Below are 26,329 nucleotides of genomic sequence, written 5' to 3'. Positions count from 1 at the left end.
ATACATGTTTATATACTACTCACATTACACATATAAATATATGCAATGTAAGGAGAATTGATACTATTGTAAAGTTGGCAGCATAATGTTTCACTATTAACGCTTCTCCGCGTCTTATATTATTATACATATCCATATAATATGTATTATGATATACCTATTACATACTTAAAATTACATTAAGTCTATCCTAAAATCATTTAAAAATGTCCATCGCTCGTAAAAATGTCAGTCGATTTGCAGCATGTTTTTTCCATACTTTTTCGTTTTTTCCTGAAATTCATTGTCTTTGTTTTTTTTTTGTTTATTATTTTCACGCCATGGCAATATTTAATGATCATACCATTCTTACCACGATGAAAAGAGAAAAAAAAGGAACCGAAAGAAGAAAAAAAATTACGACAACGTCAAACATCGTTTTCTCCATCTCGTCTACGATAATTTTTTTTTCTTCGTCTAATCGGACCCTCCAACGCGTTACTATCCATTAAATCGTATTGCTGAGTACTATATCTTCGCATTATTACATTGTATTTATAACAGTGATATCAGTATAGTATATTATAATAATAAAGATCCGTGAAAACTTGTGTACAAAATTGGATTCTAGGTGGCGTTTCATTATTACGCTCACTTGGGTACGCGATAATAACGTAGAACTAGGTATCCTAGCGTCCTGAATACGACTAAGAATGCTAGTAGAACCGCAGTGTTTGCCCACAACGGCAACCCAGGACCGGCAGCACCGCCCGGTCCCTCTAAGATCGCCGATACCGGTATCGTCGTTCCGTTCTTGCACTCGGAAAACTTGCTCGGTTGGGCACACCTGTGATAAAATTGAAATTGTCTTATAAAAATTAAGAGGCATCAAGGAGGGTTTTCCTGTACGAGCTGCACTCACATGATTGGCTCCCCGACGCCGAACTCGAGTATCTGCATATTCTGATAGGCGTAGTGAACCATGCTGGCGTATCTCGCCCAGGCGAGCCACGGGGGTACAGCGGTGGCGAGATACCCGCCAAGTAATTGCGTCCCCAGAGTGTAGAGCGCCGATGCCGTTATGCTGACTTGGAGGTCGAGGCAGCAGGCGCCCACGAAGAAGCCCACGCTCTGAAGTGGAGAATCGAAGAGGACGGTTGGACGATCGACGACCGTAAGCAACGAGCAATGAATAACTGGAAGAATTAACGAACTCTCCTAACTTACCTGGGCGACGACCGTGTTCAGCAGGAGAAACGCCAGAAGAGTGACGAACACAGCCGGACTGTGAAAACCCAGCATTGGATAACTGATTATGTGATAAACCGCCGGAAGTGTGATTGTCAACGGTAACTCGCCGACCATTTTGGCGAGGTAATAAGCCGAGAGGCGATACGATCCCGAGAGACGCTCCTTGTTGATTACCTCGCGTTCGGGAGGGACTGAACATAGGGTAACGAAATTAGACGTCCGATAAAGAGAACGGAAGGCATCAGGCTCGTTGCACGCCTGAGACGCTCGGTCAAATGTAAACAACTCACAGCTAGAGAGCGCTCCGAAGTGGGCGAACAGCATCCAGTAAGTTGTGCTGAAGAACATCCATCCCTGGATGTCGTGGAGGGCGGCCTCTGTTCTTGGAAGGCGAAGCCAAAGGAGACCCGCCAAAAGACCCAACGCTACTGTCTGGAGCCAGTTCAGCCGGGACAGCATCCTGGGTCTGGCCTCTTGGAAGTTCCGCTCAGACAGTACCTGGAAAAATCGATGCGTCAAATTAATGTAAAGGACGAAGAGACGACCGGTCCCGCCTGAATTCCCTTGGCCAAGCACGGTGTCTGTATTCGAAAACGAAAGTTACATTTTTAACTCACTTTGAACTGAGACCAAAAGCTCGTTGGCCAGTGCCAGGAGTAATCGTCGTCCGAAGAACTTGTGCTGCTACTCGCGTGACTTTGGGTATCGAGCCAAAGGGTCCTTCCGTCATCCTCCTTTACTGTTGGGGCAATAAGAGCGAAAATCGTTTCATTCCAGGAATTGAGAGAATTGCGCACGATGATGATAGACAACGAGATATTGAACCGAAACCGAGCAAATGATAATGGTATTATAATACGTATTAGTGGCGAATGGCGACATCAACGTGTGCGGTTAGTTTTAGGAAAATAATAATTGTGGATCATCGCTGAACGCAAGTTATGTCGTTGAGCAGCGTTCTCTTCCCGGTCCGATAGCGGATCTTCTAGCCTAGTGTTAGTAATGCAGAACGTGGTAGTTGTAGTATTAGTATGATTAGTTTAGGTTTCTCAAATGCATTTACCGATCGCGCTGTAAACGTGACTGCTGGTGTTGTGGTTCGGGGGGTTAATGACCACACACATATCCAGTTTTCCTCGGTTCGTAATGTCCTTGCATTCTCCGTTTCCTGATACCAAAACGCAACATCCAAAACAAACTGTGTCACATTGATTTCAAAAAACGACTACAATATACGCTATTTACAAAGTGCGTGGAAAAAGGCTTCGTGTCACAAGAATGACGGCACATCGGGCCGCATATAAAAATGTCTCAATTTGACGAAAATAAAAAGTGATCGTCCGACAAACAGAAGGTCGAATCGATACTCGGTCGTCCGCAGGGTTTCTTCTATTTACGATATCATATACATTTGCATACCATTGTGGGTGATATGGTGCTCGTGATAATGGATCAGGTGATCGCAGAGCGGATGCTGGCTGGGGTTGTAGTCTGGTCGAAGTTCCAACGGGCAGTCGATTCCCTGCCTCGCCGCCCTAGCCGCAGCCACTATCCTCTCTCGAACCTCTTCCGGTCCCTTTATTTGTTCGACTGTAACGCAGACGCATACATGGGATTAGCGAGAGTGGAAAGTACCGTTCTGAGGCGGCCCTCGTGTCGAAGCTTCGATCGGCAAACGCGGAGCGATGGATGAATAGCAAATAGTCCGAACATATCAACTCACGTATGAAGTCGGCGGGGTTGTAATGCGGGAGTAAGGTGAGGCCGATGGTGGAGAAAAATCTGCCGATGTTGTTCGTCGGCCCGTAGTATGCTACCTGGCCTCTGCTGAGTAGGAGCAGCTTGTTGAAGCTGTGAAACATTCGCGAACTGGGCTGATGGACCGTGACGACGATGCTCTTTCCTTCTTGTTCGGCGTACTTCTTCAACCGGGAGATCAGAGCCTGGGCCGAATGGGAGTCGAGTCCGCTCGTGGGCTCCTGTCGAAGGGGAGAAAAAATGAGAATTATTGAGATAAGAGGTAAACGGTGGTCGGTGCGGCGACCGCTTGCGGGAAGGATCGACGTTCGAAAGGTATACAATATCGTGGCTGAATCAACAGAGTGAGTCGACGTCGGTCAACGACGTCGACTCTCTATTTCGACAGCTGAAAAACTTTGACTGTATGTCAGTAAAACGACCACCAAATGCTGATGAATGTGTCCTCCGATATGTCAAACTAAGGACAAAAAAGCAAACAAGACCGACCGATTCTGCACACATTCGTCGAATAATATCATACAACGGTCAATATTTGGAATGTTTGCCTGCCTTATCTGCTCGCCTGATATACCTATAACCCCTTTTTTCTTCTGAGAATATCATGCGAGGACACGCTACGAGGCCGCGAACTGTTCACGGAATAATAATCTAGAACCTCGTTCGTGAACATTGCGTGATTCTCGGATCGAGATCGAATCGTGCAAATTTTTTTCCTCTGACCTTTCACGAGTCCGGAAAATAATTATCCTGCCCAACAGTTCTTATCGAGATACTACTCTGGGTGATTGAGAAAGAGTATTGCATTTTTTACAGGGATGAACTACGTAATTCTTGAACTTTATTCCGGTCTTTCCGAGTTTTTCGTCATATTGTCGATAGTTGCTTATTATACGGTTGCACAACATTTTGCCAATCAATAAACGTTCGTACACTAATAGAATTATGTATCTTTGTCGCAATATTCTAATGCAGAGAAAATAAGAGGCACAGCATGCGTGCTGCAACTTTGCAAATTGGATGCGATAGATCGATGACGAAATAACGAGTACGGCGTCGGTCTCTCCCTGAGCCAATGGATGATTGACAGTTTTCGCATATAAAACGGCGAATATACCAGTGAATTTTCAAACAGTTATATTATTATTGAAGCATAAAGGCGCGTAGAGAGTCGAGAGCGTTGTATTCGCTCGGCTCGTTATCTACGTGAAACATGTTTGACGTAGGTTGCAATTTCCCGGTGAATGACACTGATTAATCTTGTGGGTAGTACGTTTCAATACTAGGTATACAGCGTTCAATCTACCGTTCTAAATGCCAACATAGAGGATCGTTGTACCGGATGCCTGATAATTCATCGATACTCGGCGGCAGCAGCCTAGGTAGATCCACACCCACGCGCGATTATTCCAGTCTTGGCCGAACCCGATCCTTGTGTGCGTCTGACTCCTCGTTGATAGGAGCGACACGAAATGAGATCAGGAATGCGTTCAATCTCTAACGGTAGATCTACACACGATTCTGTGCTGGCCACGTTTACGTGTATCCAGACATACCCGAACATGCCGTACGTGTGCGGGTGTATTGAGCCGCGCAAAAAATGTAAACGGTAAGATAATTTTAATACCCTGCAACAATGAGGTGGCGATGCCTTTTTTTTTCGCTTCTCATACTTCGGTACACAAGAGGATTAGATCTGTACTCGACGTAACCGATTGTGCGACACGGTACACGTTCATTCAATTGATTTGGAATCCGGCAGCTGAAAGGCGCGAGGCAACTTACGGGGGCTTCGTTGGTCCAATTTTCAATTGTCGGGGCCTCTAACTGTCAATCAAGTTTATTCACGAAATTTTTACTCCGTTCGTACTATGAAGAATTCTCTCCTGAAGTATAGAAACACAATTCCCATTGAAATTATACCGATGATTGATTGCTTGTTTTACCCTGGGATAATAGTAATTTGTTCATCTCTGTATGAATATCAACCGAATCAGAAAAACCTGACGCTTCGTGACACTGATTTTCAGTCCTTCCGTTAACCGAATGTATCAGGGTTTCTCGACAATAATCCGCAAAGTGATTGAATTGGTATTTTCCTCATCCAATCCTCTTCAAAAGTGAAAACTCGAGACTGGTGAAATTGAATTGAATCGATTCGAATTGATACGCATGCATATATATGTATACTTACGTCGAGGAGCATTAAAGAAGGATTGGTGAGAAGTTCGCAGGCGATGCTTGTCCTCTTCTTCTCGCCGCCGGAAAGGCCTCGTTTCGTGTAGTCTCCAATAACTGTGACAAATAATCAAATAAAGAACGGTTGGTCAAGTGCGGTGCTAGCGAGAAAAGAAAGAGAAATGGTACGCGATGGACGGGAACGAGAAAAGAAAGCAGCTTCGATGCTCGAGAGATCTTCGATTCGTTTTTTCGTTATTTCGTCCGTCGTTCCGCCATGACTACGCCCCCAATATTCGCTGACGAGCTGTTTATACTTGGAAGCTTTGCACAATGTGTCGTATCATCTCGTATACGTATATTTATGCACGCTGAATGTACATTTTACATTGTACATATATTTCCAGATGTAAAGTACGAGCACGGCTGACCGTGTTTTGTTTTCTACACAGAGAGGCTATTGGTTTACGGGAGCCATACTTACTTGTGTCTTGGCAGGCGGCGAGGTCAAGAACCTCGATTATGTGGTCTACACACTGCATCTTCTGAGAGTGTGAAAGCGTGTCTGGCAGCCTGAGGCGAGCCTGGTACTGCGGAGAAGGAAATACAAAAGTAAAAAAGCAATCTTTTTTTTTTTCGACTATTGCACAAGCGACAAAATATTTCACTTTTGCATTTTTCATCGCACGTATTATATGTCTCTTCAGCACCATTTATTTATTACAATAATAGTAACGCTACTCCTTCATCTCTCCTTGTGCTCTTTCTTTTCTGGTCTTCTCTGTCGTTTCTCTTTTTCCTCTCTTTCTTTCTTTTGTTTTTGTTTTTTTTTCTTATTTTTCTTTCTCTTGCGTTAGACCTACAACCGTATACAACTCTAGTAATAATTTCCAAAACAAATTGTCTCAAAAGTCATCGGCGTTCTTGGCAAGTGAATATTTCCTCCGAACGAAACAAATATGACCAGAAATAATAATAACATCAAAAATAATAGTAGCAATAAAAATAACAAATCAAGCGAGAAAGAAAGCAATTGGCTCACCGAGGATCAGACGGGCGTAAGTAAATGCATGCGTGAATAATGGGGAGCCCCCCGCCTCCGGCGTTCGGGCGTTGGTGCAGACGCAGTGTAGAAAGTGCATCGAGGCGTGTCGCAACGAGCAATTGTACCGTACGTCGTTCGCGGGTCCAGGGATTAGCGCAAAGCGCAGAGGCGGAGGAGGGTTGCAATTCTCTCTTTAAAGTTTAAAGAGAGGTTTTGCAGCGCGAAAGTGTCGCGTCGAGCGCGTGCAAGAGTGAGAAGGAGAGAAAATCGAGAAACGAGTTAGGAAGCGTTAACAGCTGCTTTCCCGTTGCACCGACGACGCGACCGTCCGATGCACGCGCGTAACAACTAAAAAGCGGGGGCGAGTGACCGACCTCGTCGTCGAGCCCGCAGGATGACGGAATTAGGCGCAATCCGAAGAAGGGTGCCCTGAAAATGCGAAAGGTACTTACGCGTACGTGGGTAAGATATATAGGTATAATAATAAGATATTCCCCGTTGTTCACCTAATGCCGTATCCGCGTAGTTTAACGGTTTAACAGTTGCGTATCAACAACAACCGCTCGCATATGCTGCAACATTGTGCAGCGGATACAATCAAACAATCAACTTGTCCCTTGCAGCTCGACCTGCTGCACTTATCTCTTTACAACTGGCTAGAACGCCTCGTCGTATATAACCTATGTCATACCTACGTACGGTGTATACGCGTATTGGAGATACGTATGTTGCGTACATGGTATAGAAGGATGGCGCCCTGCAATCTTATCAAAGCCCTTGCTTGCATCTACTTCTCTATAACACCCTCTCTTTTTCTTCCTTTCATTCTCTCTCCGTTACGATATTCCTTATCTTATTACTATTCGCGCTAACGCGAGAGTTATTGCTCGGGCTATGTGTACGTAGATACATGTAGGTATATATTATATATAATCGTAACTGCATCGCACCACGCGAGTGTGTCAGATAGTATGAGTATACATGTTCAGTCTATTCATATGCGAAACGGGAGATAATATAGAGCCGGAGAAAGATTCAGGACTGCGTTAAATCACTACTGTCGTTGAAGGCATAAGGTAGGTGTCTTTCAAAGAAATATACGGATAGTAGCGAGATCGAAAGAAAATTGGGAAATTAGTCCGTATGGGGTCTAGACAGGCGGTTATAGACTATATAAATATCTATACATACACATCGCACAATCTCGGACAGAGGCTGTTTTCTTGGGAATTCATGATGCGTGCGTACGTGCACTGAATTATCAATTAATTGCTATCAGCTACTCGGGTTCTGCATGTATACGCATTGGTGGTCGATTAAAATAGCCGTCAGCCAAAGAGAGAGAGAGAGAAATAGAAAGATAGAAGGAAAGAGTAGGGAACGACGCTAACACAACAATAAAATAACGCGGTACATTAAAATTGCGTATTATATGTATAGGTACACGCGATTTTTACACCGGGTGCACAAATACCTTTTCCACCGCGTACGTTTCACATGAGCATGTGTTATACAGGCGAGGATCGGTATCTCGCAATAATGATGCCAGAACTTTTTGAAACGCGTAATATATGCGGTTCACTGACCGAGTAAAGTTATATGACGTCACACCATCTCCACCCCACCCTACTTCTCTGCACCAACTGGGTACATCAGGACAGGGACGGTCGTTCGCATGCAGAATATATTCGCGAGTTTGTACGAATCTATGTATATGTATCTGCACGTAATGCTCTAAATGAATTAAAAACTGTCCCACAGTTCCATACGTTCCGAAACCGCACGGCTTTAAACGATTGGTCCCACGTCTTTTTTTGTTTTTTTTAACAATTTTCATTATTAACGTACGTTTTTTTACGTTGCTCTTATACACAATTTTTTTATCCAGCAGAATTGAATCGTGCATGGCGAATGCAATTCCGGGCTCAAACGCGCTGACCCCTATATTTCTCATAACTCTTCTTACATCGCATATTTCGCGTTACATAGGTATAACGGAACGACGAAGCTTGGAGGATAAAGGGCATGTCTAAATCCCGATGATCGTCAAAAAAGAACATGACGTATCGTTAACGATTGACACTTCTCGATCACACTATGTATACGAATATTAGACAAAGTGAACGCTAGTCATCCGCAACGAGGATAGGAAAGAGTTTTGTGTCTCGTGCACTTTCTCTTGCCTGCATTGCATGCACATACGTCTACGTATAAATCGATATATTCATACGTTCGAGTTTTCCCGAGAGCGGCATTAAACCGGATACCTACCAACGCCATAATATTATAAAGTTGACACGTTATCCTTATGCGAGTTGCCAAGGGATCAGAAATATAGAACGAATGAGATGGTAATTCATCCCACTTTCTAAACACCTGCCCTCGCGAGTATTAGACGCTAACGTGCGATGTTGAAGGCATGGTTGGAGCATAACACCGCATGCCCGTAAAATATTCAACGTGTGATGAAAATTAGTAACCTTTGACGGTACGAACCTCGAGTGTTTGCCTCAAGGTGAGATCCGGAAAGAAGACGTCCTGTTGCTGAACGTAGCATATCCTTCGGCGCCATCTCTTCGTAAGACGTTCTCGATTTAGCCAAATCTCACCACCGTCCAGACCAACTCGTCCGGATAAACAATTCAGCAGCGTTGTTTTCCCGCAGCCTGTTATGCAAGAAAATAATCAATGCTTCTCATCATCGATGGTCACGTGTACATGAGTCGTTGAACGATAGAACGATGCAGCTCTGCATTGCTGCGCGAGCGCCGATTCAGCACGTGAATCGTGTTATTCAATTTATTTTCAATATATGTTTGTTTGTTTCATTTTTTTTATTTATTTATTTTTTTTTATTTGTTCAAAAATTTGAGAGCGTTTTAGGTCGATATGTCTACTCATGCAGAATGAGAAAATTAATATAATTTCAGTTTAAGAAGACACTGTAATCTCTCCAACGATTTGATGTTCAATTAATCAAGAACGGCGCATATCAATTTCGGATTGAGTTCAACTAGTCGGTTTGAAAGCTGCGATCCATTACATTAAAGCAGTTCGGTCGAAAACGGATTAACCCGAGAATTCCGATCAGCCATAAATCGGTTCGCGCGTTTCGTAAACATACTCAAGGAGGAGTGCGGTATAAAGTATAAGCAAAAATAGATGTGAAAGAAGTAGTGAAGAAGAAAAGAGTAAAAACGATTCGAGAAAAAAAAAATGATAAAATTAGATACAATATATCAAGCGAACAAAAATCGAAGCAATCAATCCTTGCAATTGACGAAATTTAGCGTCGCGGTAAAAGGTGCGCAATAAACGCGACGATTTGACGCTGAAACACCAATAAAGAGTGTGTCGAGTCATCCCTGAACTTTGTAGCTGGTGATATATTGGATGCGTCAACTTTGCGCATCTTTGATTGATGAAACGGCGGGTAGTCGCTGCGTTCTCCAAGACTTTTGCTGCGGGTGGCTCGTTAGCGATTAAATTACGTCGGTACGAACCGGATTGGATAATTGCATTACCTGACGGTCCCATGACGGCGAGTAGCTCTCCCGGTTTGACGACCCCTGATACGTCGCGGAGGAGAGCCCTCTTGTCCTTGACCACCTGGAGATTCCGGTAGACAAGTTGAACGGGACGTGACTCCAGCGGACATACCAGCTGCAGCGCCGAACTTTCCACTCTGAAAAAGTAGAACAAAAATAAAGAGATAAAATAAGAATGAAATAGTCGATGCCGGCGCTGGTCCAGCTTGCGTAACCACGGAGAATACATAGATATTGAGTGCGCGTAGGAGGAACAAATTGATCGTATAACGAGTATCGTTTCGTACGTCAAGTTCAGACGTTACGAAACTGCACGTTATTTGGTGAGGGGAATACACAATGAGAGGGTCTCTGAAACTTCACGTGAGTCTGGAGTCTGCAGCAAGCGGCACGCTGGGTTATTACAATAAAAATTTTTACGTCGCGATGAAAAGGGACCCGGCGGCAATGACGCAAGTAACTTCGACCAGACGAACTAAGATATGGTACATCGATTCGGCGAAAGAGCTTTGTCCGAAATTGAATGGACAATTTCGTTATTGTGGTGGTTCAGGGTAGGTAGACACAAGTGTGGAGCCATCATCCGTGGGCAATAAACCTCCGCAGCATCTTCGGGGAAATCTGTTGTTCAACCTCAAAGCGTAAACCCGATGATCCGAAAGTCCGGAATCCCAGTGAACCACATAACGAGCATACCGAGCTGGTCTGTCACTTTCACTCGCCTCTCCGAAGAGGCATGGAAATTACCGGTATCTTCGAGATGATATTTTATCGATGCAATGACCGAGGATAGGAGATAATCTGTTGCTTGCAGCGACGACTGAAAGTTTTTCCGCACCGTGTGACAGCCAAATCAATTAATATTCAATCTGCACCACACAATCTCCTGCACTTTCGATAAAGCAAGAATGATAGGGTACACCGGAAAAAGTGATTCGTGTCGAATTAAGCACGACTCCCGCGTATTGATCGGTCTTGATTAATCGACAGTAACGCAAGGACAGATCAGTTATCCTTCTCATCAACGAGCTTGATTCATCTCTAAATCGTTCATCGCAAGACGGTACTGATTGCGTCGGATTTCGAGCGATGAGAGTTGGTCGAACCTACGATATTACGAAAGGACGAATGTCGTTGAATCAATTTGCGCTGCATGTGACAGACTAAACGCGTCAACGTGAAATACGAATAGACGAGGTGTACCTGCATGGGACGACCATGATCGGTACTATCGGACGGTCCGCGATGGAATACAACCGGGTGTGTCACGTCCGTACGTACGAATGCAGCTAATTGTTACGTCCTTTGTCCGCCGTCCGTCAGGACGGGTAGATTTGCACACGAGAAGTATCCGAACACACATAGAGATTGAGGGCAAGTGTTACGTTGGATGACGGTACGCATAGGCATGTGTTATACTGTATATACACGGAAAAAGCAAACAACTCCCGAGCAACGACTCCGTATAAGACAATAAATTCACAACGTGAACGAGTCGCGTCATGCCGCAGAGGGTCGACGAACCCGTCGGTAGTACATGAACTTCAACTTTAAAACATTTGCCGTTTCGCCCCCCCCGTTCTTCGCTCATTGTCAAACGACTTGGAGCTTTGGCCCGTCTGATGAAACGGGACCAAATGCATTCGGACTCGCGTATGAATACGTATTTAAACGACGGCGGTGTCCGTGTCACAACAGAAACGTTCACGCCGACGCCCAAACTCGCCACTCTAGTATGGCGGATCGAAGACCTGCACATGCCTCTATACGAGACTGTTTAGTGTCAAATTCGTGTCGCTCGAACCTGGGATGACCGCACAAACACATCAACGCCGGTGTATAAACACCAGGAACGACGTGTTGGCTCTCTGTTATATCGGGGACAGTATGATTACGCGAGATGAAATTCTCTTTCAGGGACTGTAACGCGCTCTGGTTTATGACGAAGGAGAGAGATAGAGAGAAATATGACATACTCAATGATCTGCATGTAGTTACACGTTGTACGGTCTCGACCTTAATTCGTGGTGGTTTGCCCGACGTAGTCACGGTCTTTCGGAACATTTCGAAGCCTGCAAAGTTGAGGACCTTCTTCCGCGGCGTATAATCTTTTATAGCCCGAGGCGCGGTTACCACACCGCTGGATGGATACCATCATCAGCTGATTTCCATTCCGTCTAAAATTGACTCGTTCTTTCGCCATGTTCTAGAGGAGTGGGTTTGAATTTTAAGAAAGACGAGAACGGACAGTCTTGGAGGCAAGGCGTCGCACGTACTCTCGGAATGAGAAGGCAGCGGGCATCGATGAGAGTCTCGGAAAGATGGAACCTTGTGTTTCTGAACAAGGAACACCGGCTCGCCAGAGAAGAAGCCCGTTGAGCGGTAATTCGAACCGCGCCATTCCTGACGAGAGAATGTCGTTGTAATTTTAATGCGACCTTGCAGCCTTGACCGCTAAATATATTCCTCCAAACGAACGGAAAGGAAGAAAGAAAGAGAGAAGAAAAAAAAAAAGGATAAAACCATTCGAACATTTCCTGGTTCTATACGATCTCCCGACCAATCGCCAAGCCCTGCTCCTCGCCGCGATTGCGTAACGGTAGTGTCGTGAGAAAAAGGAAGGAAATGAAAAGAGTAAAAAAAAAAAAACCGCCCCACAAGTCGATCGGCGTGTCTTCATTGCCTGTGAAAAGCACGACTGTACCGCGCTTCGCGGCAACGACGGCTTCGGTTCTGCGCCACACCGTACTGTCAACATTGACAAACCTTAATGTCAAAAGTCATTGTCCGCTCACGGTGCGCAGCGCTTGGCCCCTGCAGTTGTGAATTGCGAAGGCGCCAGGCAGTCGCCTGTCCCTGACAGCGCGGTTGCCGATCGCCAAGGGACCGGGACGTTGGGACGTCGGGACTCCGGGATCACCGTTGGCCTACTGCTGCTGCTCTCTCCCTCAATTAGGAGACGGGTACTCGCTCGCGTTCCTCGAACGGCCAATTAATTTGCATAACAATTCGACGCGAACGGGATATTTTTCTCTTTCCTTTTACCTTTTTTGACGTTTCTCTATAATTTATTTATACCTGTTTTTATATATATATATATATATATATATGGGTGTGTGTGTGTGTGTACATTCAACTTGTTTTTAATATTGTTTTTTATATCTAGGAATCACGTCACTCGAGGAGGGCAACGACTCGCGGAGGAACTCCGACGGTGCGGCACGTGCCCTCAGGAAGGCTTGTTTTTCTCTCACTGGGTCATCCTCCTCGCCTCACCCTTATCTTCTCCCTCTCACTCTCTCCTTTGCAAGGTATTTCAACGCACTTTACGCAGAGAAAGTGATTTTTTCAGTCAGAGGAGGAGTAATCTTTCCTCAACCGACGAATTTGCGAGACACCGTTTTATCATTCTTTTTTTACTTTCGTCATTCCAATGACTTCTGCAGAATAAGTAATTACAAAAACATGACTCGGCTAATTAGTATTCTGATTACTGATTAAAATTCCGCAATTTTAGACTCGATCCTCGATTGTACGTAGAATTTTCCGAGCAAGAAAAACAAGGAATTCTACTGTGTATAACGCGGCAAAAGATCCGTTGGTGATTTTACCAAGCGCAAATAAGCTCGCGTGAAAATGAATTCCTCACTCCGTCTAATCTACACGGATATATATACAACATGTGGTAGGTATAATAATACGCAGACATCCTAGTCAATTCATGTAAAACGTTTTAACGAAACGAAATTAATACAGCGGGAAACGAAGCCAAAACTTTCGTAATATATAATACGTACGTGCAAATGTACGCAGGATATTATATATTTAAATACGGATACCTATTATAATACAAACTTACACGTGTGCCGCAGCTATCGTTGCGCGGAGTGAGATAACGGAACAACTTGAAAAGATAATTGCTAAGAGCGGTAATTAAAACCGTGCAAAGTGGAAGGAGTTTCTTAATCCGAAGAGTTGACGATGCTTTGTTGTATACCTGGATATACATCGATGTACGCACACACGTTATACATGCGTGCAAATATCGTACGTTATATGGTATACGGTATATATTTACCCACACACAGGTGAAAATCGGCGATAGCCACACGCGAACTGTAACTCGAACCTAAATTTAATTATCTTTTGTAACCCGATACTCAAGCCGCACACAGCAAAGAGTTAGAGTTATGTAAACATAAAACTACCAGGTACCCCAACCAGAGCTCGAATTATCGCATCAGTTAAGTCATCGCGCTAGTCTAACAAAAGTGCAATCACCGAAACTCAACTCGTTATTTATCATTACACCTACGCAGAAATTATGTACAGCAAACAAGTTATGCGGTATAAATTTTGACAAGTACCCTTTGAATATTCTTTATCGCCGAAAGAGACCCTCTTGAGACTTCGTTCGTCAAGTTCAAGAAATCCCTCTCACCGTTTTGAACATAAATTAACGAAGAAAGGAACGTAAGATCGTCGCACTGCAAGACTGCTGCATATTTGCATACAGCGATCTTGTTTGACTGTTACAGGTATAAAGCGTTGCTCTGTCGTCCAAAAAACAGTCCTCCTAAAATTACGCGAAAACTGGGTCATGCGTATCTTTTCGCCGCCACCGATGTACCGCTCACATCCTCCCTGTGACCGGTCCCTCCGTCCTCCTCTCTTCCCACTCGCCGTATATTCGCGACGCGATTTATGCACGCACGCAAAAATATTCCCCCGGCACGTTGTTCCAGCAGCGTTAAGCACTTTATGTTTCCGCGACCTCCCGCGGCTACGTGCCGGATCGCCAACATCGGACGGCGCAAATACGTCCGCTACTGCACGTTACGCGCGTTTCAGCGAGTGACGCAAAATTTATTTTCCCTGCCCGGACCGTGCGAACCGATGAATTTGGTCCACCGGTTATTACACGAACGCGGACGTGACGCTGGAGGAATTGTAAAAATTTCAAACACCGAAACATAAATAGAAATAAAAACGAGAAAGAAAACGCAAAGGAAGGAAGAAATTTGAAATTCTCCGGATACACTTTTACGTGCAACAAATGCCGGTTCTCAGTCACGGATTTCGTTTACAGGTATAAATTCCCCCACAACCCCACTCGTGTTAACATACTTTATACATACAAACATACGATGTATAAAGGAGACGAGGACGTGCGCGATGTCCGTGCAAAAAGGACCAAACACGCTTGGTAATTGGCCGAACGCCGGTAACAAGAAGCGAAACAAGTTTAACTGGGTTGATTAATCGATTATATTGACTGACGAATACGAACGTATCGAGCGAAAGAATTAAATGTTCGACGATGCGAGAAAAAAAAAATAAATAAAAAATACAAAAAAATAGAAGATTTGCATCGTAGCGGTTCGATAGTTGGCAATACATACATGCGGTATGTACGTACAATCACGGGGTCAAGCGTTTCAAGATACGACGGGTAAGACGTAAAAATGTGAAAAAATAGAGCCTACGAACGTGCGACGGTTGTAAAAATTAATTTTACCACCGCAAACGGAGGGATCCGGATTTTTCGCGTAACGTGATATTTGCCGGAACCCCGATACCCCGTGAGCTTACACCTATACTGCAAATTAAAACGCGAATACGTGCAAAGTATGAGAAATGAAATACAGCCGCCGACGAGTGCGTGAAACGGTGAAAACCCAACGTGTAACGGGATTATTATTCAAAGGAACCAAGGAATAAGAAAGAAAGGAAAAAACAAAATGTATATATATATATATATGTATATATAATGATATATACGTATGTTGCAAATACGTATACAACTTTACATGTATAAGATAATAATAAAAATAAGAGAAAAAAAAACAAATAAAAAATAAAGAAAATAATGAAAAGAATCTCGATATCACTTTAGCCTCGATTCGCGTCCGTTCATGTGTGTTCCGCACGTATATTATAATACGCGACGCACACGGTGAATGTTGTACCTATACACGTATTATGCATGCGGCTGTGAGACCGGCGTTTGCGGAGCTATATCGGCACGTGCTGGATGGGCTCGCAAATTGATAAACGTAATGCCGCGAGTGCAATACGTTGTATGTATCTTTACAAGGCGTTGAAAAGGACGCGTCGTGTGGTTACGGCGAGTAAAAAAGAATCGTTGTTTTACCTCGGTTTTAATGCGTTTTTGAATTGCGTTTATTCCTCGTTCAAATCCGTCCGCGTGCAGCCGATGCAAATTTCACTTACGCCGTTCGCGTTGGCGAACTCGCGGCGCGGAGGCTCGGGCAAAGGCGGAAATAATCGATTACGAATTGATCGGCCGAAAAGTTTTCTACAGCGTTACACACGTTTCGTTTCGCGATACGATTGCGAAAGAAATAAAACTGGGAGTCGGCCGATCAACCGATCGGCGAATAAACATCGTGCGCGAATTCTGTCGGGTTCAATATTCTGCCGTTAAAGAACAATTACAATAGATCTGGGGCAATCGCCTTGCCGCCGGCCGATTATACCTGCACCTAGTATACGTATGACGAGCATATTATACAGGTATAGGTGTACCTACGCGTTTCACGTTCGTCTATCCGCCACCCGGCTATATAGAGTAGCCGCGTGGATCGAAATAACGTTTCGACAAAAACTTAATCGCGCCGCATACACTGTGGTGCTGCGTTAGTTCGTTACTCGGTTCGTTACACCCGGTGATCGGATGAGAGAAGCGGTAGGTAATCGTATAACGAACGACCCGCAGGAGCGGGAGACTCGTTCTCTGTAAATTATACACCTTGTACAGGTGTCTCGCGGGATGAAAAAACCTCCCCCCTCAATCGCTGTGCGTACATATCATACGCACATTCGTGAGCCTCGTCGAGTCACGCGATTCAAATGCGTATTACACGTATATACCTACATTGCGCAAATTGATATTTGTAAGAAAAAGAGTAGGAGTTTCATTGAAATAAAAACTGTAATCGACATGTTACGTTGGGAAAATCTTATACGAATAAAAGGAGAAAGAAAATTTCTGCAACGACACGAATCGTACAACTCGTTCACGATAAGTAAACTTTTATTTGACGGATATGAAGTGTATGTTTGAATATATATATATGTACACCTCAAGGAGCCTCGGTGAAGCCGTGAGCCAAGTGTGTTCCGTTCATTCACGTCGGGCTTCATCTATTTATTACATAGATAAGTAACTGCCTGGCAGATTTATTTATATAATTTCAGTAAATCGTTTCAACCGAGAGAAAACTGATATTCTGTCATCGATAAAATACATCTCACCGAGTCTACCGAGCGTCGTCATTTCCTATACATAAAATGCAGTTATATTACCATCCTACGCGATTCATTTCTGTATCCACATCTCGACCGTAATATCCTTTCCATCAGCTACAGTGCATCACCGAGTTAGCGCATCAATTGCAGATGTACGGAGTAGTGTATTATTGGAGATCCGGAGATCTCCGTTCGAATCCCGGGATGCAGGGACCAAGGCGGAAGAAAAGAAATAAACTCGTAAATGCTTTTGCAGAAGTCGGTCAGAGGACGGCGTTCTCGATTCACCGCGAGACGTCCAATCGGTATACATATATACATATATATACATGTGTACATATATATATATATATACGTACCCTCTCTCACCTTTGCGGTGCGTATGATAAGGGCTTGCCTGTAACACGAGCCGTTCTGACATCCATATTTCTACAAGCCAAGAGTATGTTAAGTATATAAGCGTGTGCGATAGTTAAGACCCAGCGGGAAATATTTCCAGGTTAAACGAGCCTAGCCTATTTCCCGGAGCAACAAGTTGCGCGATTAGTCGCTCCGTTTGACCTCTGCCCCCCCGCCATTTTCCCCCTCGACGTATAATACACGAGAGCGTCTTAGAAAACAGCGTGTAATCCTAATAGCATCTATTCGTCGGTTGAGAAGCAGATGAGAGAGCGATTCGGTGATACGATATTGCGGAAATCCGTCGATGGAGTCGAGGTTCTTGCAGGATCGGGGTTTCGGGAAGGTGTTTCAAAGGCGAGAAGTGAGCCGATCGGCGTCGCGGTCTGATCAATGATTCGAAAGAGCAAGCGAAAGAGAAGGTGGAAGATAGAAGGGTTCGGGGGAGAGGGAAAGGCCGAGAATATCTCGGGGGTATTGACCCGGGCTCGGCTACGTACACACCTATATAATATGACCACTCGGTTAGACTGAGTCTTGCCGAGGCAGCCATAGCCGAGCTGCAGCACAGTAAGTCAGTCAGTCACTCAGTCAGTCAGTAAGGCAGGCGGCGAGTCGCGCCTACCGCAGGTTTTTTTTTCTATACATACACGCTATCACGAATGTGTAATAACCGCATCAACGGCTGCGATGGCGGCATGATTTTACGATTTTACCCAAGCCGATTGGTTCCGTGGTGAACCGATACGATGCTCGGGTGACCGGGGTTCGGCTCCCCAACCGACTATCGGTTGTCGTTGTGCATGTGCGGAAGGTACATTTTGCAACGATTTGCACGTGCCGTTTTTAGCGAGAACCTAACCGGACCGACACGGCTGACAGTCAATCCAATGTGATCAGATCCGATGTTTATAAAAACAGTATTCAATTAGCACCGTTGCTGCACCGACGGCGACTCCGCAATGTCTGGGAGATGTAGTAAATATATCGAACAACTACTCCCGTCCACTATCTTATACCTGGTGCCCGTGCCCACTGGGTATCTGGGTCCGTTCTGCCCGGGGAACTGACCACTTTTTCGCAACAAAGACCATGGCGAACCTCGAACAGTCGTTCACCCCGTCAATCGAGGGTGAGATTTGTTCCAACGGCTGTCCGATGGCAATTCTTTCGTAAAGCAAGAGTTTTGGAGGGCGGGCGGTCTAATTAACCGCTGTAGGTGAAACCGAACGAAGCCCAGAAAACTTTTTACCTCCTGTATGCGCAAGAAATTGCTAAAGCCCGACGAAATCCTCGATATGTAGTTGGAAACCGAAAATTTTTTACTCGTATTTAAATCGATAGGTCATAGACTTTGCGGGCGAACGACAGTTTTGCGTTCATCCTGTCGTTGAACCCTTTCAATTTTCGTCAGTTCGGATAAAAACTTATCTGACGAAACCTCGGCTGAAATTCAAATACAGCCAGAGTTGCTCCGTCTATGGGAGTTACTTAAAATGTCGTTAGAGAGTTTGTAAGTCACGTGAAACTTTGTGTTTACCTCATCTTTGTGAGACTGACAAGGTGTGCCTATCCACCTATCGGCTAGGTGCACGATTTCGAATTACGACAAGAGAAGTTTCGTAACCGAAGATAGAGGATTTATCGAGGGAAGAAAATACCGTGTCAATTTGTATTTCAGTTGTTTCAACTGTCAAATACAAAAACCCGTATCATTTGCAGAGGATTTAAGTCGTTATTCACCGACGATCGATAGTGTGATGTGAGAAGTCTTACTTGGGTGGAAGAAGAATCGGTGCCTGCAACAACCCAGCTAGCAATTCCTCCATTTATTCAAGGGAACATTCAAGCACTTTTCTGACTCGCGTTGTTAGCCTGCAGTGTTGGTTAATTTCAGACCGGTTGTCTCATCTCGGTCATCTCGTTAAACATAATCGCAGCACGTGATGAGGCTAGGATCATCGACTATCTCTCGTCGGATGGATTTGTGAGAGAACTATTTACGCCGGCAATCATCTTGGCGTGCTGAACGCACTTACTTGAAGTATGGCATAAATTAGCGTCAACGCTTAGTGAGGGGGGGGGTCAGGTTTAAAGTTTGATTACAACCGAAGTTGTTGCTTCAGCGAGTAATCACACGCATACTTTATAATGTGTATTATACGTTAACGAACGATTGGATCTCAAGAAACAGTTTCACAAAGTTTTTTTTCACCACTTCACTGATCGGGTGCAGAAATTTTACAGCAAATTTAAGTAAGAATTATACGAAGTAACAGCACTGTAGCGAAACAAACTGTTTATAGGAAACAATCCATGCGTATCTCGCGGATATTACACACTGTGATCATTTCATTATTATAAAACTAGGAGTCGTTGACACGAGCACGAACATTGGCACTGGTCTTGTTGTTGAAATTGGCAAGAAACCTCCAAAGCTGGTGTCGCGAAACGGCCGCATTAGCAATATTGCGAATATACGCGGTCACGCTCTGTCGTTTTTCCTTTTTTTCTTTTTTCTTTTTGTACAGTACAATTCAACGTAGTCGATTGCCGTGAAAGGATCACTGAACGAGAATCGTGGGAAAAAAAGAGTTGGACGCGAGTTAACTCGACGCCGTGTTTACTCGCACTGCGAACAGGGCTTTTGGTCACTAGGGCACTGGGCAGACTTGCGTCGAGACACGCGGCACCAATGACCGCTCGCTGGACAGTGAGAGGAGCACTCCCAACTTTCGGCACATCGGTAAAATTCCCGCAAAGCCTACCGCGCGAGCAGGAGTCCGCTCGGAAGGAAGAGAGGTGTGCGTGCGTGCTTGCGTGCCTATCTCGGTGTGGCAACGCGTCGTTCCCGAGTACGCCTAGTCATTGTCGCAAAGCCGAGTCGGCTAATCAGCATTTAAGAAAGATCGCGTTTGAATCTTGACCCGAGTCCTCTGACAGTGCGAAACTCTCCGGAAACGGAAACGGAAACGAAGCCTCAGACCAGACCGAAACAAAAAGAGCCGAGAGGATCACAAAATCGGACGGAAATACCTGTATTGGATTTCGCACGGAACTTCATAGGCGACACTCGACCTAGGCAGAGTACGTAGAGCTGAGAAAACGAGATCCGACCGACACCGTTCGTCCGTAGAAATTACATATACCCTATACCGATTAGAAACAGCGTCCCTACCCTCCGTCTTGAATCGATTTCTATTTTTGGCTACGAAACACCCCTGAAGACGCGTTGCCTTCGTTTTTTTCATCTTTTTCATACTCCCTTACGGGTTTATATTATTATATACACGGATGTTTGTAGGAACTTGTGCGACTTTGATCTAGGTTACGGGATGTGGGCATCAGTTTTTTCCCTCCATATGTACCATCGGTATGCTTCTGGCGAATTGCGACACGGTTCGTGAAGAAGAAACCTTTTTTTCCTACCACCCGAAACCACTCCCACGTACGTACACTGGTAGGCTTGTGCGCAGTTGTCGTCTAGCTATCGGGACCAAACACCAGCTGAGAAGTTTCTTTTTTATCATCAATCCGAACAACGGGGAAATCAAGTCCCAGCTCAAAACACACTTTGAGGGGAAAACCATTATAACAGTGCACAAACAGCACTGCAAAGAGAATTTCGTAATTTGCAACAATTTGAAATGTCATCTAATTACGGCTGTTCGGACTTGAATCAACCGTTCTACCCAAATTCCGATTCCAACTGCATCTCAGATTCACAACTGATGAAACTATCTCGTCCCGAGTCTGGTTGTGAGCGAAGCATGCGGATAAAAATAATTTGCGATTCTAGTCATGGACCACGTACCGAGTCTCGTGCAACAGGTTTGTACAAAGACTAGATCTCGCTGCAAACGGTTTGGTTTAAAACGTGAACGCTTTCGACGACGAGTTCCGCAATATGGGCCCATTCAAAAGGTGTAACTCATTCAGTTATCGCGGCACCGTTAAAATGTGTCATGCAGCCTTTTGACGGTTGAAATTCAAATGAAAAAAAAAAAAAAATAATAAATAGCATCATGTACATAAAGAAATGCGTTGGAAGTCGAGCGTTGCACAAGGCAGAAGACACAAAGAGTTCCTCCATTATTTTCCTCTTATCTCACGTTCGGCAGGCCTCCCCGCGTTCCGCTCCCCTCTTCTTCCTCCACGCCGAGCTCTTCATCATCATCAGTTACGCTTTCCTTATGCTCCACGTCCGTAATACAGAAGCCTACTTAAATAACAAGGCTTCTAACAAAGTGCCTCGGTGACCCAGTTCGACGACAATGGACAAGGGGTGACCGTAGGACGACGACATGACAGTTGCACTCTTCCATCGGCGACTCTGCATCACATGCATCGCATCGCACGCACGCAGTTTTGCGAGATGTCGGTACATCCGGTCTCACGCATCGCACCGCGTCACCACCGCGTCGCTCCGGCAGCGTGTGGCGCGATTGTGAGACGATAAGTCGATCCTTTGCACTCTACGCACAAACGCACCCAGCCAAGACCTAAGTATAACTTAACCAGATACCCCGAGAGACCGACCCCGCCACTTTACTGCTGACTTAACGCTTTTATCTCATTTTTAGTACGACTTCGCACTGTGGATCGCGTGTCCGTGCACGAGTTTCTCATTTGTTAATGGAAACCTGCGGATAGTATCTTGTGAATTTTCGTACACCGTAGGAGCACGCCAACGACGAATAATCCTGAATTTTTCAGACGACAAACTCTTATCAAAATTAACTCCCGCCCGATACGTTACTCATACGGATGTGTTTCGAATAACCTCTTAGGTCGTTCAAAGCGACTTACGTCAAAGAGAATTCGAAAAATAATTGCTTCTGTAGACGATTTATAGATCAGATATAACACATGGCAATGAGTCTCAATAAAGTTGGGATATCTGGCGGATAATTGTTTATCTTATTTTCAAACGCGTCCCGACATTCGATTAATTGTCCTGACCGCTGAGATCTAATTCTAGGTAGTTTTGTATCACCACTCACCGAGTGCGTTGAGCTTCTTCTCTATGCACTTCACGTTGCGCGGCTTGGTCAGGCTGAAAACTATTGAACTGAATGACGCAACAAGTCTCTTTACATATTATTTATTCAGGTTCAACGACACGTAACATTTAGATTTACAATCTCTGATTCGCCAATTTCATCGGGTCAACTTGCGTTATTAAACGGCGTGTCGTTGCTATTTCAAAGAAAAAATTCCCGATGCAAACGTACGTACAATCACGCCGACTAATTGTCGATATAACGCGCACAATACTTCAAGCCTATAAATATGGTTTACTACGGTATTGTTATACAAGGGAAATAATAGATCCCAGAGTCACCTGCAGTTTTCGCACGAAACGCGTCACTAGTCCCGTATTTCGCAGCACGATGTGTATAAGCTGTTGCGGAGCAAACCGCAAAGTTGAGACGTTAATTAGAATACACTGGGTTGAGAGAGTGCAACGCGGAGCAGCTACCAGTGCATTAAAGCCAGGCTGGTCAAGTTGTTCCCTACTGCAGAACTAGGGCGTGCCTTCAAGTTTAACATGCAGTAACAGCGGGTTACACATCGTTACAGAGTTGCTGCCGCGGCTTGGAGGATCACCTCCGTCATGCCGCAACAGCAATGCAAGTACGGGTAATAAATCATGAATTACAATTTCTTCACGGATCATATGACCGGTGGGCAAAAAATGCACGCTCTTAGCGTATACACCGAGCGAAAACACTGCGGTGGTAGAAAATTAATACGTATAATTTTTGCAGCAGCAACCGTAATCAACCGACGATAAGACTAAGTGAGTAATACTCGGCCTGATCGCGCCGTGAGTATAATTCGCAGGCGACAAAGCTTAGAGTTAGATAAGCCGTTCGATAGCGGCGATCTCGTAGGTATACCGAGACGGTGAAATTTGTTAGAAATTTTCAGCGAGATAGCATCGAGTGTGCGGTATAAATGTATATAATACGATCACGCAGCGAATAATGTACGTAAAATCAGAACGAACGGGACTCGCAGCGATTCTCTCTTTACATACTCCATGTGCTCCTACATATCTCTTCATCTTTCTCTCTCTCTCTCTCTCTCTCGAGTGAATATCCCGACGTAAATTCCGTGTGCATTACGCACCTCTAATAACCACCGAGATGGAATAAACGGCGGTTCCACGACAGAAGGATGGAGGGGGGATTTATTGCGACGGGATCCAGAAGAATCAATGTATACGCTGCCCACCATCGGGGAATGGAGGCCAAGCCTAACCTATCCTGCAGCTCCTGACCTAACCCAACCGCGTCTAAACGCACGAGGCGATCCTAATCCGCGAATGGAGTGGGACAAGCGGAGGGGACGAAACGGGAAACCAAGGTGCGGGTGAAAAAAAAGGAAAACGGGTCTGCGCCGCGGAGCCCTCGCCTTGTGTAGCGCCGAGTCGAAGCCGGGTTGAACAATCGCGACGTTTTGAGGGCGAAAAACCGGGACCCGGAACCCCGGCCGTCGACTGAGAGGAGAGAGAACCGATCGAGCCTGCAGGCCACGCGGAAGAGAACGGCGTTCTCTCATTTTTCGGCCCAGAATACCGGCGTGGGTGTGTGTCAGCCTGGATGCCTGCCCTCCCCCGGCCCCCCCGGCCCCTTTCCCGGTTCCCTGCATCCCCTGCCTGGTCCCCCGGTCACCGACGCAACCGGCGAGGATAGCAAGGTGTTCCCACTCGCTACGCGGTCGCTGCTGCATCCGTGGGCGACCGCCCGATGAAATAACCGCTTCCTCGGCGCCAAAGACCCGCACATCCGCATCGATGCATCGAGGATTTTGCCCCATTGATCACTCTGTCTCGGAAGGAATGCTCGACGGTGTTCGAGATCTGCCGCGCGTTAGCCGCGGGTCAAAGTTCCACCGGGAGTACGAGAGACCGGACGTTTGGACCTCCGGACTCCCTCCTCCAACCTGGGGCTACTTCCATGAAAAAGTAGTAAGACGTCAGTTGTGGGCTTGCACGTGCCGCCGCCATCGAGGCCTGATTAATCTGCCCGGTTTTCGGCCGACCGCTTTTCACCCGCGTTACGGTATAATGCTTCTGGAACCTGATCTCGAGTGTTCGACGTCTGTTTCTGGGTCGGGATGCCGGCAGGATTAGCTTGTTCTCTTCCTCGAAAGGGTGGTTTTACGATAATTCATGTTGGACCCTGATCGGATCATCGGAAAATGTACCCGAAAATTTGCAAGCTCCGATGTATGTCTACCTGATTTACGACCACTACATCCCGTCGAATCATTCTTTGAAGAAACCATGCAACGATTCGTTTTACGATCTCACAGTGTCACAAATCTGACAATGACCTGTATTCCTATCGCAACGTAGTAAACGTTAAACAACGAAAAAAAAATATGATGTACATAAATTTGTCAAAAGGTGTTTGAGAGAGGTTTTTTTCATACACGTGAATGCTTGATGAAAAATTGACAGCACTTCTCTTGAGGCCGAAGTGCAGGTATAAAGGTTGAGTAGCGAGTAGTGCAGGAGAGACACAGTATCCGTGTAATCTGGATCGATAAACATTATTCGAGGTTATTTATTTGTTCAATTTGAGCGTTTAAGAGGTTGTAAATTTTAGTCGTATACCGTCTGGGGATTGAGAAGAGTCTGGAGTCTGCCAGTTTCATCCGATAGCCGAGGAGGAGCATGTAGCAAAGAAGAGAAGATACTCTATACTGAATACGAGGTGAAGCGAACTAGACCGTAAAGTCTACGACGACTCTAAATTTTAATAATATATTATTACTATTCGCATAAAACGAAGATTTTATGGCACATCCGCGATGCGAATGCCGAGAGGCCGTTGCGCCCGCACGTTTTCCCTTCCAAGTACAGTCGCGAGCTACAAGACCAGACCCGTCCGACCAACTGCGCGAGCGCAACGTCCGTCCGCCAGATTGTAAGTTTCGTTTACGTCCTCAAAGTCGTGTGTCACGGATTTTACGAGCTGTCCCAACGATCATCTTAACCCTCGTCACTTTGCTGCGAAGAGCAAAAGAAATGTAAGTAAAAAAAAATCAAGATTGTCGATTGATCGCGGAAGCGACTGGTTGAGTGAAAACTCACATGGCGGACGAGTGATATCAGGAATGAAAAAATGAATTTGGCAACGTTCCACCCGTGAAATAATTTGCAAAACTGACACAAGACACCCCCTTCTTATCGTGGGGTGAAATTTCGAGGGCATTCAGAACACTGGTACGTAACTGCATTTCGATTTCAAACTGCAGCGAATCGCAGCAAACTGCATCGCTGCAGTGCCTACGTGCTTGAACCGGTACCTGCACATACACATATAATCCGTAGAAAGTCTGCAACAGCAGAGATCACGTTCCTCGCGTGTAACGTCGAAATGCGGCGGACTAGACTATCCCGAGTTCACCTCATCATTTTTTGACCCCCGATACGGCACGGCGTGGAGTTTGCACAACCGTCCCCGGGGCTCGTAGAGAGCGTAGGGCAAAGGCAACGGAAAATAACGTAACCTTAACGGTTCCAACTTACATACGTGTAGTACCTTCTTCGCCGAAAATCCGACGATGTGGGTCACCGAGCTGAAATCGCTTGTGAAACTGGTATCGTTGTGGAGTCAAGGCAATATCCTGCGAAGCGTGGGTACGATACAAATTTTGATCGCAAAGCGGAATAATAGTGCGTCGGAAGTGCGTAGTCGGTTCAGAGACGGACGGAGAAGCAGGTGTACCTACTCGTCGCGTTGCGCAACCGAATCTGCAGGTAGCAGGCACTTATCATTATTCCGTGGATGTTATTACCCTACACCTCGAGTATAACGCGTGACCTCTCGGCGTACGGTGGCGAACGTAACGTAACTTGTAGTATCGTAACATGGTTACTGAA

General features: G+C 45.3%; 1 protein-coding gene across 4 annotated transcripts in view; it reads right to left on the bottom strand.

The window, feature by feature from the left end:
* Nucleotides 1-224: 224 nt before the first annotated feature.
* The window catches only part of E23 (Early gene at 23), a 114,429-nt gene continuing 88,324 nt past the window's right edge, over nt 225-26,329 (bottom strand). For 2 of the 4 annotated variants that reach the window (XM_046613417.2, XM_069134131.1), the window contains exons 2-13: nt 9,736-9,896; nt 8,708-8,877; nt 5,651-5,756; nt 5,183-5,283; nt 2,954-3,209; nt 2,650-2,820; nt 2,294-2,398; nt 1,848-1,969; nt 1,521-1,728; nt 1,207-1,421; nt 902-1,110; nt 225-826 (exon numbers count right to left, since the gene is read on the bottom strand). In XM_046613417.2, the coding sequence (XP_046469373.1) occupies nt 631-826; nt 902-1,110; nt 1,207-1,421; nt 1,521-1,728; nt 1,848-1,969; nt 2,294-2,398; nt 2,650-2,820; nt 2,954-3,209; nt 5,183-5,283; nt 5,651-5,756; nt 8,708-8,877; nt 9,736-9,896 (2,020 nt within the window). In that variant the 3' untranslated portion in view covers nt 225-630. Of the gene's footprint in view, nt 827-901; nt 1,111-1,206; nt 1,422-1,520; nt 1,729-1,847; nt 1,970-2,293; nt 2,399-2,649; nt 2,821-2,953; nt 3,210-5,182; nt 5,284-5,650; nt 5,757-8,707; nt 8,878-9,735; nt 9,897-19,206; nt 20,046-26,329 lie in introns of those variants that run through there. The other 2 variants (XM_046613426.2, XM_046613435.2) reach the window with 2 other exon arrangements.

The sequence above is a fragment of the Neodiprion pinetum genome, chromosome 1, assembly GCF_021155775.2.
Source record: "Neodiprion pinetum isolate iyNeoPine1 chromosome 1, iyNeoPine1.2, whole genome shotgun sequence".
In the NCBI taxonomy this organism is placed as follows: Eukaryota; Metazoa; Arthropoda; class Insecta; order Hymenoptera; family Diprionidae; genus Neodiprion; species Neodiprion pinetum.
This window is presented reverse-complemented; position numbering and strand designations above follow the sequence as displayed.